This window comes from Amblyomma mixtum, chromosome 1 (assembly GCF_055824585.1).
Source record: "Amblyomma mixtum isolate Tamu chromosome 1, ASM5582458v1, whole genome shotgun sequence".
NCBI lineage: Eukaryota > Metazoa > Arthropoda > Arachnida > Ixodida > Ixodidae > Amblyomma > Amblyomma mixtum.
In genome coordinates, this window is record NC_143012.1 from 81,426,706 (window position 1) to 81,438,477 (window position 11,772).

The window sequence follows — 11,772 nt, forward strand, 5'->3', positions numbered from 1 at the left end:
CAGCCTCGCAGCCAGCCGAAGTCGCGGACGTCTGGTGGTACCCAGTGCGACGTCAAGTCTCGTCACCGTACCCGCCTGCTCCGCTCTAGCTGTTCAGGTGTAGCCTCCTGGATGGCAAGGAGCTCGCAAACGCGAGAGGCCTGCGTCTGAGAGACGTCGACCTCGGGCAGGGTGGCGGTGAGACTCGGCCGTCCGACAAACATACCGGAAGAACGCCGGCTGCCGTTCGGATGAAGGACCTACGAGTTCACCAAAAAAGAGGCGCCGCGAAGTCCCGGGAAGGTAGGCGAGGAGCCCTCTTCCCGGGTAGTCGGTGGCGTCGACCAGGTCGCGGACGCCTCGAACAGCAAGCACGCTGCACATTGTGCGCAGGTTGGGCAGGCTGAACCCGCCCATGCGCGTGGGAAGACGGAGGAGCGCGCGAGCGACGGTCTCCGTTTTTTCCGCCCAGAAAAAACTGCCAGAGAGAGTGGCCAAGCGGCGCGTAAAGGTGCGCGGCGGACAAGCGACGCGAGCTATATAAGAGCGGCGCGCACACCGATGACCTGATGATAAACGCGCGTTCCGACAGCGACAGGTGGAAACGCGCTGCTACTGTCAGGCGTCGCTCAGCGGTCGCTCTCAACTCGGTCCACGAGTCGCGAGCTACCTCCCCCGAGGAGAGGAACACGACTCCTAGCACCTTACAAGCCGAAACCCACTCCACCTCGCCCAGCAGGTCCGATGCGAAGACCCCGAAACGCAGAGCCTTGCTCTTTCCCCTGTTGAGGAGGGCGCCGGACAGCTCACTAGCTCCCGCTGCATTGGTTTCGCACCTTGAAGCGCGACTAAGGTGTCCACTGCTGGTTACAACGGACAACGGTGACGGCGACGCCGCGAAACGCAGAAAAGGGCCCCAAAGGACAGCGCTCTACAACAATCTTATCTGGTGGCAGAAACCAGAAATAAAGGTTCGATGTGTTGCCTTCGCTTTAGAGCGTAGAGCTCTTTGGCGCACGTTTCTGCGTTTCGCGGCGTTGCCGTCGCCGTTGCTGTCGCCGTTGTCCGTTGTAATCAGCAGTGGACACCTAAGTTCCGATTTAAGCTGCGAAGCCAATGGAGCGAGAGCTTGGGACGCAGAGGGTAAAATTGGTATATTGGTTTCGCAGGAAAGGAAATGGCGCAGAATCTGTCTCACACATCTCGGTGCCCACCTGAGCCAGAGGGAAAGCACATGCCGTCTTCGAGCAGCGGACACCTGAATCGTGCTTTAAGCTACTTGGCTGTAATGACAGATGTGCGCTGCATGCGTTCGCATAGACAACGTTGTGCTAGAAACGCAGCGCTGAAGCCATAGGCTGTCGGCGTTCGTTTTGTTCATTGGCGTTGGCGTTGACATGTTGCACTCCGATCATGGGCAGAACTAGCTCCCTGGGTCAGTGGACGCCCGAATCGCGCTTATAGGTGCGTGTGGTGACGAGAAATAGATGTGGGCAGCAAGCATTGACAACGTTGTGCCAGAAAGGCGGCGCTGAAGCCATAGGCCGCGTTTTTATGGAGGCAAAGCGCAAGAGGCGCCCGTGGGCTGTGCGATGTCAGTGCACGTTAAAGATCCCCAGGTGGTCGAAATTATTCCGGAGACCTCCACTACAGAACCTCTTTTTCTCTTCCTTCTTTCACTCCCACCTTCCTCCCTTCCCTTACGGCGCGGTTCAGGTGTCCGCCGAGATATGGGAGACAGATACTGCTCCATTTCCTTTCCCCAAAAACCAATTTACCAATTTTTTAAGCCATAGGCCATCCGCTTTGATTCTGTTCATTGGCGTTGGCGTCGAGAACGTTTTACACAATGATAATTTTAAGGAAAGGAAGTGCGCATAACTGGCTCCCTAGATCAGTAGTCGCCTGAATTTCTCTTATAGGTACTTGGGGTGATGATAGAGAGATGTGGGCTGCATGCGTTAGCGCTTAAAACGGTGAGCGAACTCTCGCGATCAACCTTAACTACCATCTGGCAGGGTGGGAGGGTGGGTGCGGACTTTAATGTACGTACATATAAAAAAACGAATTTATTACCACTTATGCGGGAGAACATCCCGTTTCTTTCGCTCGTAACGCCTTCCGCGGCTGCGACAACCTCTCCAAATACTTGCATAGACCACCTTTGAGAACCAGGCAGTGATGCAGCAAGTCGAGCATATATCCATCTATTTCTCCGATCACAAAGCTTCCTACAATCAAGAACTGTTAGTGGAGTGGTTCTTGAAGAAGGTTTGGTTTATTGGTTTATTGGGGTTTAACGTCCCAAAGCAACTCTGGCTATGAAGGACGCGGTAGTGAAGGACTTCGGAAATTTCGACCACCTGGTGTTCTTTAGCGTGCACTGACATCGCACAGTGCACGGGCCTCTAGAATTTCGCCTTCATCGAAATCCAGCCACTGTGGCTGGGTTCGAACCCGCGTATTTCGGGTCAGCAACCGAACGCCGTAACCACTGAGCCACAGCGGCGGGGTTCTTCAAGAAGGAATATGTGTGAAAAATAACAAGTTGTCTGTAATTTTACATGCATGCCTTGCTCGAATTATTTGCCTCAATCTATCGAAAAGCTGGAACAGCTGCCCCGCCGCGGTGGCTCAGTGGTTACGGCGCTCGGCTACTGACCCGAAAGACGTGGGTTCGATCCCGGCCACGGCGGCCGAATCTCGATGCAGGCGAAATTCTAGAGGCCGGTGTACTGTGCGATGTCAGTGCACGTTCAAGAACCCCAGGTGGTCGAAATTTGCGGAGCCCTTCACTACGGCGTCTCTCATAGCCTGAGTCGCTTTGGGACGTTAAACCCCAATAAATCTAAACCTAAACCGAACCCGGGTACTCAAGCCCAGCAAGATAAAACGCATCGCAAAGAGACACTGCGTGGGGCAAACGCGTGAACTTCAGCAAAGTTTTCAATTAGTCTCTATCTCTTGACGATATTGGCAGATAAACGCATTAATGTTGCCTTCTATTTCGGTATGTTTTATGTAATTCTTTGCTTTCCTTCTCGTGCTTCGGCGCATGCGCTGTAGAGTCAGTGTCTACCAATGCTGTCCCCGTTAGTGTCGTGAAAATTTACAACTAACTATTACTTGAGTGTATGTCCTTTGTATGAGCTTCTAGGATCTCCAAGTCAGTTAAAAGACGGGTCTGTACTAGCAATGTTCTTTTAGATATGGCGGCATGTTTTTGTTGGAACCCCGTTCTGTTGGCACGAGGCACTGACAGTTGGCGGCATGTTTTTGTTGGAACCCCGTTCTGTTGGCACGAGGCACTGACAGTTGTCGTTTTGTCGTGCAGTGGAGTAACGACAAAAGATTACCAGACGCTGAATATCAAGCGTTCCCTGAAGTTTTTTTTTTTTTTTTGCACAAAGCATTTTGATGCCAACATATATAGCATAAGAAGGAAAATCGTTTTACAGCACTTCGAATGTCCTACCTCAAGTATCTTGGTCGTAAAGGACATCTGAATACCAAAAAAATTATGGTTTTGGAGACCAAAGGTCGTCGGTACGAATGCGCTAAGCTTTGACTCTACTATTAAGGCGGTAGCCTTTAATGCCTCATCGTTGTAAGCAGGAGTTGTCGACAGAAATGTCACGCTTTTCAATTGGTCGAAACGGTCTTGACGTCACAGTGCCCGAATTTCAAACGGGGACAATTGTACTTTGGCTAGTAACCATGCAACCAATTAAAGGGATGGTATAGTGATGCTCCATGTAAGTGGGTCTGAGTTTAGTTGATAAGTTAATTTACTGATTACCATAATTAACCTAGTTATGCTAATTAATTATTAATTACTTTCCTAAATGTGCAAATTGGTCGAGCGGGGGAATCGAACTAGTCTCCGGAGTGCGAGACGAGCACGCTAATCATTCCGCCATGGCTGATGGATGTTTGGCGCGTCTTGTGAATAAGGTGTCTTCGTTCGCTCCCATCTTCCTCCCTTCCCGTTACGACGAGATTCAGGTGTCCACCGAGATATGCGAGACAGATACATTTCTTTTCCTCAAAAACCAATTTACCGACTAGCAAGGCTTAAATTGGTAAATTGGTTTTTGAGGAAAGGAAATGGCGCAGTATCTGTCTCACATATATCGGCGGACACCTGAACCGCGCCGTAAGGGAAGGGAGGAGGGTAGGAGTAAAAGAAGAAAGAGAGAAAGAGGTGCCGTAGTGGAGGTCTCCAGTATAATTTCGACCACCTGGGGATCTTTAACGTGCACTGCAACAAAACAGGTGTATACTACGTGGACGCCTCCGGCCCTCACCACGGGAGATGGTACACGGCCGCGGTAGTTCACAACAGCAACACAGTTAACGGCCTCACTTTCAGAGCCCGCAGTGCAACACAAGCAGAAGAGGTTGCGATTGCTCTCGCGGCCTCACATTTCAATTCAAAATACATAATCACCGACTCGCGAGGGGCCTGTCGGAACGTCGAACAAGGCTGCACTCCCTTCCTAGCCTATCGAATATACCAAAATTGCATACGGGATACGGACCCCGCACACCGTTACGTCATATGGGCCCCTGCTCATCAGGGGTTGGCAGGAAACGAGGCAGCAGACGCAGCCGCCCGCGCGCTCTCTCACCGGGCTGTTTTCTCCTCCCCACCTGATCAGGTACCCGATTTTAATCCGGTCTATACGTTCAAAAATATCGCAACCTACTATCAAGATAGCCATCGCCTTTACCCTAGCCCATGCAAAGGCCTCAAGAAGGCGGATGAGCGGCTCCTTCTCCGCCTCTTCACCCATATATTGCTGTGCCCGGCAGCCCTAAAACATTTCGAACCCTCCTTTAGCGGCAACTGCCCGCACTGTAGTGCGGTGTCTTTGGACACCTATCACATGGTGTGGGCCTGCCCCTCCAACCCGGTCATTCCCCCCATCCCCAACCCAACCCGGGAGGACTGGGAGGCGACCCTGCTCGGCTGCCACGACTTACAGGCCCTACAGGCCTTAGTCGGGCGCTGGGATCCCAAACTAGCGACCTCCACCTAGTGTTTGTAAGGATCGGTCCCTTACGAGCTGATCCAAACACCTCCTGTCCGTTCTGATTGAATGTTTTCACCACCACCACCACCAATGTGCACTGACATCGCACAGCACACGGGCGCCTCTTGCGTTTCGCCTCCATCGAAACGCAAGAGGCGCCCGTGTGCTGTGCGATGTCAGCGGACGTTAAAGACGTAGAGCCGAACAGACGATGGTGGTGGTGGTGGTGAAAAACTTTAATTTGCAAAGAGAGTTTGAGGGTCAAAAAACCCTGCTACATGGTCGGTGTCCTTAGTCCGGGACACCGCACGACGAGGCCCCGTCTCGCGCCCGCTTTACTAGAGCCCTTTGGGACTCCAGTGTGGAGCAGTTGAGGAGGGCAGTCTCCCATGCCTCTCGGGTGGGGGTCGGGGAAGGGGGAAGGTGAGGATTCTGAGTACACGCCCATACCATGTGAAAGATATCGCAGATCTCTCCACGGTGCGGGCAGCGCCCATCTGTGTTCGGATCGAAGTGTTTTGCTATGGCAGGACAGAGAAGAGTTCCTGTCTGCAGGCGCCGCAGAGTTCGCTCATCCGCCTTACTCAGCCCCTTGGCAGGTACTGGGTAGAGACAGTGGCTGTCGCAATAATGAATTAGGATTTCGCGGAACCGCAGAAGTGGTTTATGAGCTTCTGAGCCAGGAGAGCTAGGATGAGGAGCCCGGTGTGTGAGCGCTCGGGCGGTCGCGTCAGCGGCCTCATTGCCTCGTAAACCCTGGTGGCCAGGAGCCCAGATCACTTTTGTGCGAGTTGGATCGGAGGGAGCGCGTCTTAGAATTTCGGAGGCAAGAGGGGATATTTCGCCTGCAATATCTTGTGTCAGTGTTGTATGGTTAAGACGTTAAGCTTCGCCTCTAAGAGTGGAACGCGACAGCGTCTTGCAACGGTGCCAGGGAGTCCACAGAACGCCATCGTCTGTTCTCGCTGTGAACAGACGATGGCGTTCTGTGGACTCCCTGGCACCGTTGCAAGACGCTGTTGCGTTCCACTCTTAGAGGCGAAGCTTAACGTCTTAACCACACATCACTGACACAAGCAGCAACACCGCGCATAAGGCTTTCGCCTTACCGCAATTTAGGTGAACAAAGTGCCCCCTGAATTTTTAATTTTATGCTCCATAACACGCCGAATTGTTTGATTCTACCTGATGCCAATCCGAATGTTGTCCGCAACTTAAGTGGTTCACAATCTGTACCAATGGTACCGCCCAATGGTCCAGTCCAGCTGTTTGCACACTGGGGTATTTACAGGGAGACGAAAGTATGGTATACACTATATATGCGCACTTGGGGGCTGCTTATCAGTATAGCACTTTGCTTTGCAACCGGTTGGGTCACATAGTATGGTACCACCCTGGCAGCTGGTAGCGCACCACCTGGTAACTGGTGGATACCACCAATGGTTGCTTAATATGGCGGCCACGTTGGTCATATGATATGCAAATTTTGTTTATGCAAACGCTAACCCCTGTAGACACCATTTTTAGACAATGACCTAGTGTTGCATACTCACACGACCTTGAGTACCGCGAGTAGCAGAGCTAACACTCTGAAATCTGCAGGCATTCAAAAGGTGAAATTTTTGTCTTTAAGTACATTGCTGGAGCCTTCAGTCTCAGCGCGGTGTGAACCGGGGTCGACACAAAGCAAGTAGGCTCGGGAGACTCTACTGCGCTCCGAGCATCCGGCCAAGCAAGCCATCGCCACCGGCCGGGCTGCCAGCGTCATGAGCCTCTGGGACATGAACGTTTGAGTGCAGTGGGGCCGTGTGGGGGCCCACTGACCTGTGTGTCCCAAACTCCCCAGTTGTAAATAAAGTGTTCACCATCACCACCACCACCGCTTCGTCTTCCAATTATTTGTACCACACAGCGAATATTGCATAGCCTCGCTGTGCGTTTCTAACTGGTGGAGCCTTCAGGTGTATTTTCCACAGGATCACGAATTGCTTGTATCCAGGCTGCTGCCTTGTGGCAGAATCTCCTCTGCAGCAAACTGCAGTTTTATGCAGCAGAAAAGCAGTAGCAGTGAGAAAGGGCTATGACGTATAAAAGAACGAAGGCAAAGAGGGACGAACAGCTCCGTCCAGCATTCTCGGATCACAATTTTGAAAATCGGAAAATTGCAATATACTCTGAAGCAAATATTCATAGTAAGGGTCCATTATTCTGATACGTGGCAAAATCTTTCTTTTAAAGTGTTTCCACAGATCGCATCGAACTGTTAAGACTGCTATAGAACACCAATTCTTTTACGATATGCAAAACGTTAATAGAAAAAAAAATGCGCTTACAAAAATGATAGGGGATGTGAACATACATTGATTGTTATAGTGAAACCTTATATTTATGAAAAAATTGCTTTCATAAATGGTTTTCCGGTCAAAAATGCTTTTGCCCAGAATTGTTGAGTCCATGACGACGCGTTGGTTGGTTAGTTGATGGGGTTTTACGTCTCAAACAGACTGAGGCTATGAGGAACGCCGTAGTGGAGGGCTTCGGAAATTTCGACCACCTGCGGTTGTTTAACGTGCACTCACATCGCAGAGTACACAGGCCTCCTCCATCAAAATTCGACCGCCGAGGCCGGGATCGAACCCGCGTCTTTCGGGTCAGCAGCTTATGCCATAACCACTGAGCCACCGCGGCGGCTGAACCTTAGTCAGAGGGCGCTGAGCTTCCGTATTCTGTGAGCTGAGCTGAAGCCCTGTAAGATCTTGTTTTCTCGGTACCCTGAGGGGAAGATATGATGTCGACACCATTGAAGCGTCATCGTATCATCTGCACTGGATTCACAAGCCCCAACTCGAGTCCTCATGGGCGCATAAATTGCGTCATGACTGGCAGATATTGCAACTCGGCATAAACTTCCGCTTCTTTACCTCACGATACAGTGTATTCTTCTGCCGCGCTAGAATGTTAGCACTCGTTTTTTTTTTTTGCGCTGTCGAGAGCCTCGATCGCATGTCCGCTCCGTGGCTATATTTTATTTGGTGCCGTTTTCTTCAATCGGGATCTTTTTGCTCACTCTGTATGTGTCACTCGCCAGAAGAGACCATGTCTCACGGACACCGTTCCCTGCAACGCGAGGCCTTGAGTTCTTTCTTGTTTTATGCTATATTGATATTGGTTTGTTGTAATAAGGAACAAAAAGTAGCCTAACGCCACAGATTCAGGCTTAATTTTTGACGCATGAGGGGGTAATTCGAATCATATTGCTGCCATTAACTTCCTTAAATCCCGTGTTTGCCGTGTAAAATAAACTACATTGAGGTCATTTATGCGGACTCTTTCGTGTGATTAGCCGCCACGGTGGCTCAGTGGTTATGGCGCTCGGATGCTGACCCAAAAGACGCGGGTTCGATTCCGGTCGTGGTGGTCGAATTTCCATGGGAGCGAAACTGCAGACGACCGTGTACTGTGCGGTATCAATGAACATAAAACAACCGCAGGTGGCCGAAATTATCCGGAGTCCTTCACATAGCGTCCCTCATAGCCTAAGGCACTTAGGGACCTTAAAACCCCATAAGCCATCTTTCGTGTGAGTCACTTTTTGGTGTAGTCTTGTGATGCCTCTAAGCCATAATTCCTCTTTAGAGAGCCTTGAGGCGTAAACGGAAATTTGGAGTCATCGCTTTTAGGCAACCAGAAATGACTCAAGTTAAACTCTAACCTTTCCACCCTCGATTTTGTATTTCGGTCGCAGATTTCCTATCTCCGTTTTCGCAAAGTCTTGAACCTCATAACCATGCATTAAAAATTTTAAGCTTGTTGTGCGAGTACTATTTTATTTATAGATATGGTGTCAGAATGGGACGTCAGGGCTTATTCGGTGTAAAATGCGAAGTTGACCGCTTTGGTTACGGCAGTTCACAACAGAGAAGTGAAGGAAAAAATTTTTATTTTGAGCTGCAGAGAACTCTATAGCAGGTTTTTTTTTTTTACTTTTTAATGACCATATGAATATTGGACATTGCACAGAAGACTCCGCTCTCTCTTGTTTACCTCCGTTATGTATCATTCTCGTTCTCGTCGCTGAAAGGCGTTTGTTCCAGCTGATAGTACCGCATGTGAACAAAATACATGTTGAAAACTTGCACAGCCTTCCCTGCGGACAAAATCAATGCATTGCCCAAATCTGTAGCGCCCTCTACTATCGAGCTTAATGAAACGCTTCAGTAACGCTCATCGCGAAGCCCAGCAGATCTAAGTTCATTGCTTGCACGAGGCACAATGCATCGGGCATGTGCCTCCTTTCAAACCATAGGTTCATTGTGGACGAATTCACAAAATGGCTAGTTATGTATTGTGTCTGCATCTTGACCTGGGGTCCAGTCGTGAAGCTTTCGCTTCGAAAGTTTTGCTACACCTCGGCTTGTTGTTGTTGTTGTTAGCCTTTGAAAAGATGGCACATACCCACACTACTTCTTCTTCTTCTCCTCCGCACTACCAGTATTGAGGGACTCTGGCACTACTTCTTCTTCTTCTTCTTCACCTCTTTATAATGGCACATACCCACGTGGGGGGATTGGCCAAGGTGTAGTGGTATACATAAGAAACTTTTCATAGGATTAAACGTGAATTTTGAAAAATGTATTCGTGAAAAACGACAGAAGAATAATTGAAGTGAAATAACAAAGAACATTTTGGCGAGAATAATAATAATTAAAAAAAACAAAAAACTCCGAGACTTTTAAAGGAGTTAGCAAATCAACCTACCAGTTGCAATTATGTAATCATGTAGATTCCCACAAATTGAACTCAAAGCAAATCCTTTGGCGCTCGCTCCGAACGATAACAACACTGACATAGATAGCGGGAGCCCTAACCTGGAGAGAGGGACCTCCAGGTAAATCTTTCTCTGAAGTGCGAACTTTGGACAGTAGAGCAGGAAATGGTCCACAGATTCAACGACCCCGCATGAGTCACATAGGTTTGTTGGAGACCACCCACATCTGCATAGGTATAAATTTAAACTGGGAATCCTGCACCGCAGTCGCGTCATTGATACCTCACACTGCCTGGTTTTACACGAACGGACGTTCCATTTATACGCTAAGTGCTGATAATCAGCAGTATTTAGTAGGGGATCACGTAACCTGGCTGATATGTGTTGGAACCGCTGAAACCTGGAGATCGCCAGCAGACTGAAATTCGGGACGGGATGCGTTACTGGCCCGTTAAGAGCTGACCTTGCTAAATAATCAGCCACCTCGTTGGAATGAATGCCTGCATGACCAGGAACCCAGACAAAACGGACCTCCTTTAAAGTGGACGGGACAAAAAATCGCAGGAAGCGGCACAAAAAATCTTTTTGGGAAGTTTCAGGGGAGACTAAAACTGACAAACAATCAGCCAGGATGATAACGTGAGATACATGACACGGAATTTTGTGCAGGGCCATTCCAAAAGCCAAAAATTCCGCAAAGAATATGGGGATATAATCTGGGATGCGGACAGAATAGCTCCATGCCAAGTCCTGCGAAAAGATGGCAACTGCAGCTTTTTGGCCGCTGACGGAGGCATCAGTAGAAAGCACCACATGATGGGGGAATTCCGCTATATGACCAGAAAGAATGCCGTTTACAGAATGCTGCTGCTTCTTCTTCCTTAGACCACATAACATATTGAAAATCATGTGGGAATGCCAGAACAGTGTTGCTGATAGCAACAGGAAGCCCGGAGGAACTATTCTGATAAAATTTATTAGTATTTACGTCTGGTACCGATGCTGGAGCTAAACATTTGTGTTGTGGTCTCCTCGGACCACACTAGGGCTGGAAGGGATAAGTACAAGACACAGCGCACAGCTGCAATACTTTTCATGTGATTTGCATCGACCACCTCAGGTTTTACTGTGCCTTTTTCTTATTTACCTGTTGCCTTACCTGTTGCACTTTTACTAAATTTAGTAAATTTTAGTAAATTTAGCTCTCTCTCATATTCCGTGCGACATCACTGATCTCCAGTTTTTAAACATGCTCGACGGCGAAGAAGAAGATTTCGAGCGTGTTCCTTCGCTGTCCTTGAACCAGGGTCCAACGATAAACTACCTTATTCCGGAGGACGACACTCACTTCGCCAGCAATAGCACACCTGAACTGCTCTTCCAAAGCCACTCTGGATAATCAACGCTGGACTACGAGGTACGCTCCTGTGATTTCACTACCACTGTAACGCCACTTCTCTGAGCGACACTCAGGCCGATAACGCTCAGCATCACCACATTGCCTGTGCGAAAGTACGACGCTAGTAAGCATTCATCCAGTGCTGCACTATCTACCCATCGTGCAAGTGTCGTAGCTCTTTGCATGCGGGGACCACATCCTTGCATGTGAAATGCGGGATGGAGGCTCAGAATAGATGAGGTTGGGAAGTTTGCTGGTATAGGATGACGGCACCAGGAGCAAGGCAAGATAATCGAATATCAATAGAAGGGCCCTTCATTCTGTCGCTTACATAAGTGGACAAATGGAGATGAAGGCCACGCCGCTTTCCCAGTCTCTCGAGTTGCGATGAGACAGAGTGCCTAATAATGGCATATGCAACGAAACGTTTGGGCCGAAGGCATGACGGAGATGAGCTGTATGTTGCGGGATCCGCCGCCATAAAGTCACGTCAACACCCGTATACCATACAGAATAGAGCATTCCCTACTTTAGCGTCCAGCGAATGAGCAGTGGTGTGCTTTAACACCATCGTTTCTCAACTCATATGT

General features: G+C 49.3%; 1 protein-coding gene across 1 annotated transcript in view; it reads left to right on the plus strand.

Moving 5' to 3' along the window:
- Window positions 1-11,197, plus strand: part of LOC149366946 (uncharacterized) — a 31,799-nt gene extending 20,602 nt beyond the window's left edge. The window contains exon 3 of the mRNA XM_089553356.1: window positions 11,090-11,197. Within this exon, the coding sequence (XP_089409482.1) occupies window positions 11,090-11,182 (93 nt within the window). The 3' untranslated portion in view covers window positions 11,183-11,197. The remainder of the gene's footprint in view (window positions 1-11,089) is intronic.
- Window positions 11,198-11,772: the final 575 nt, after the last annotated feature.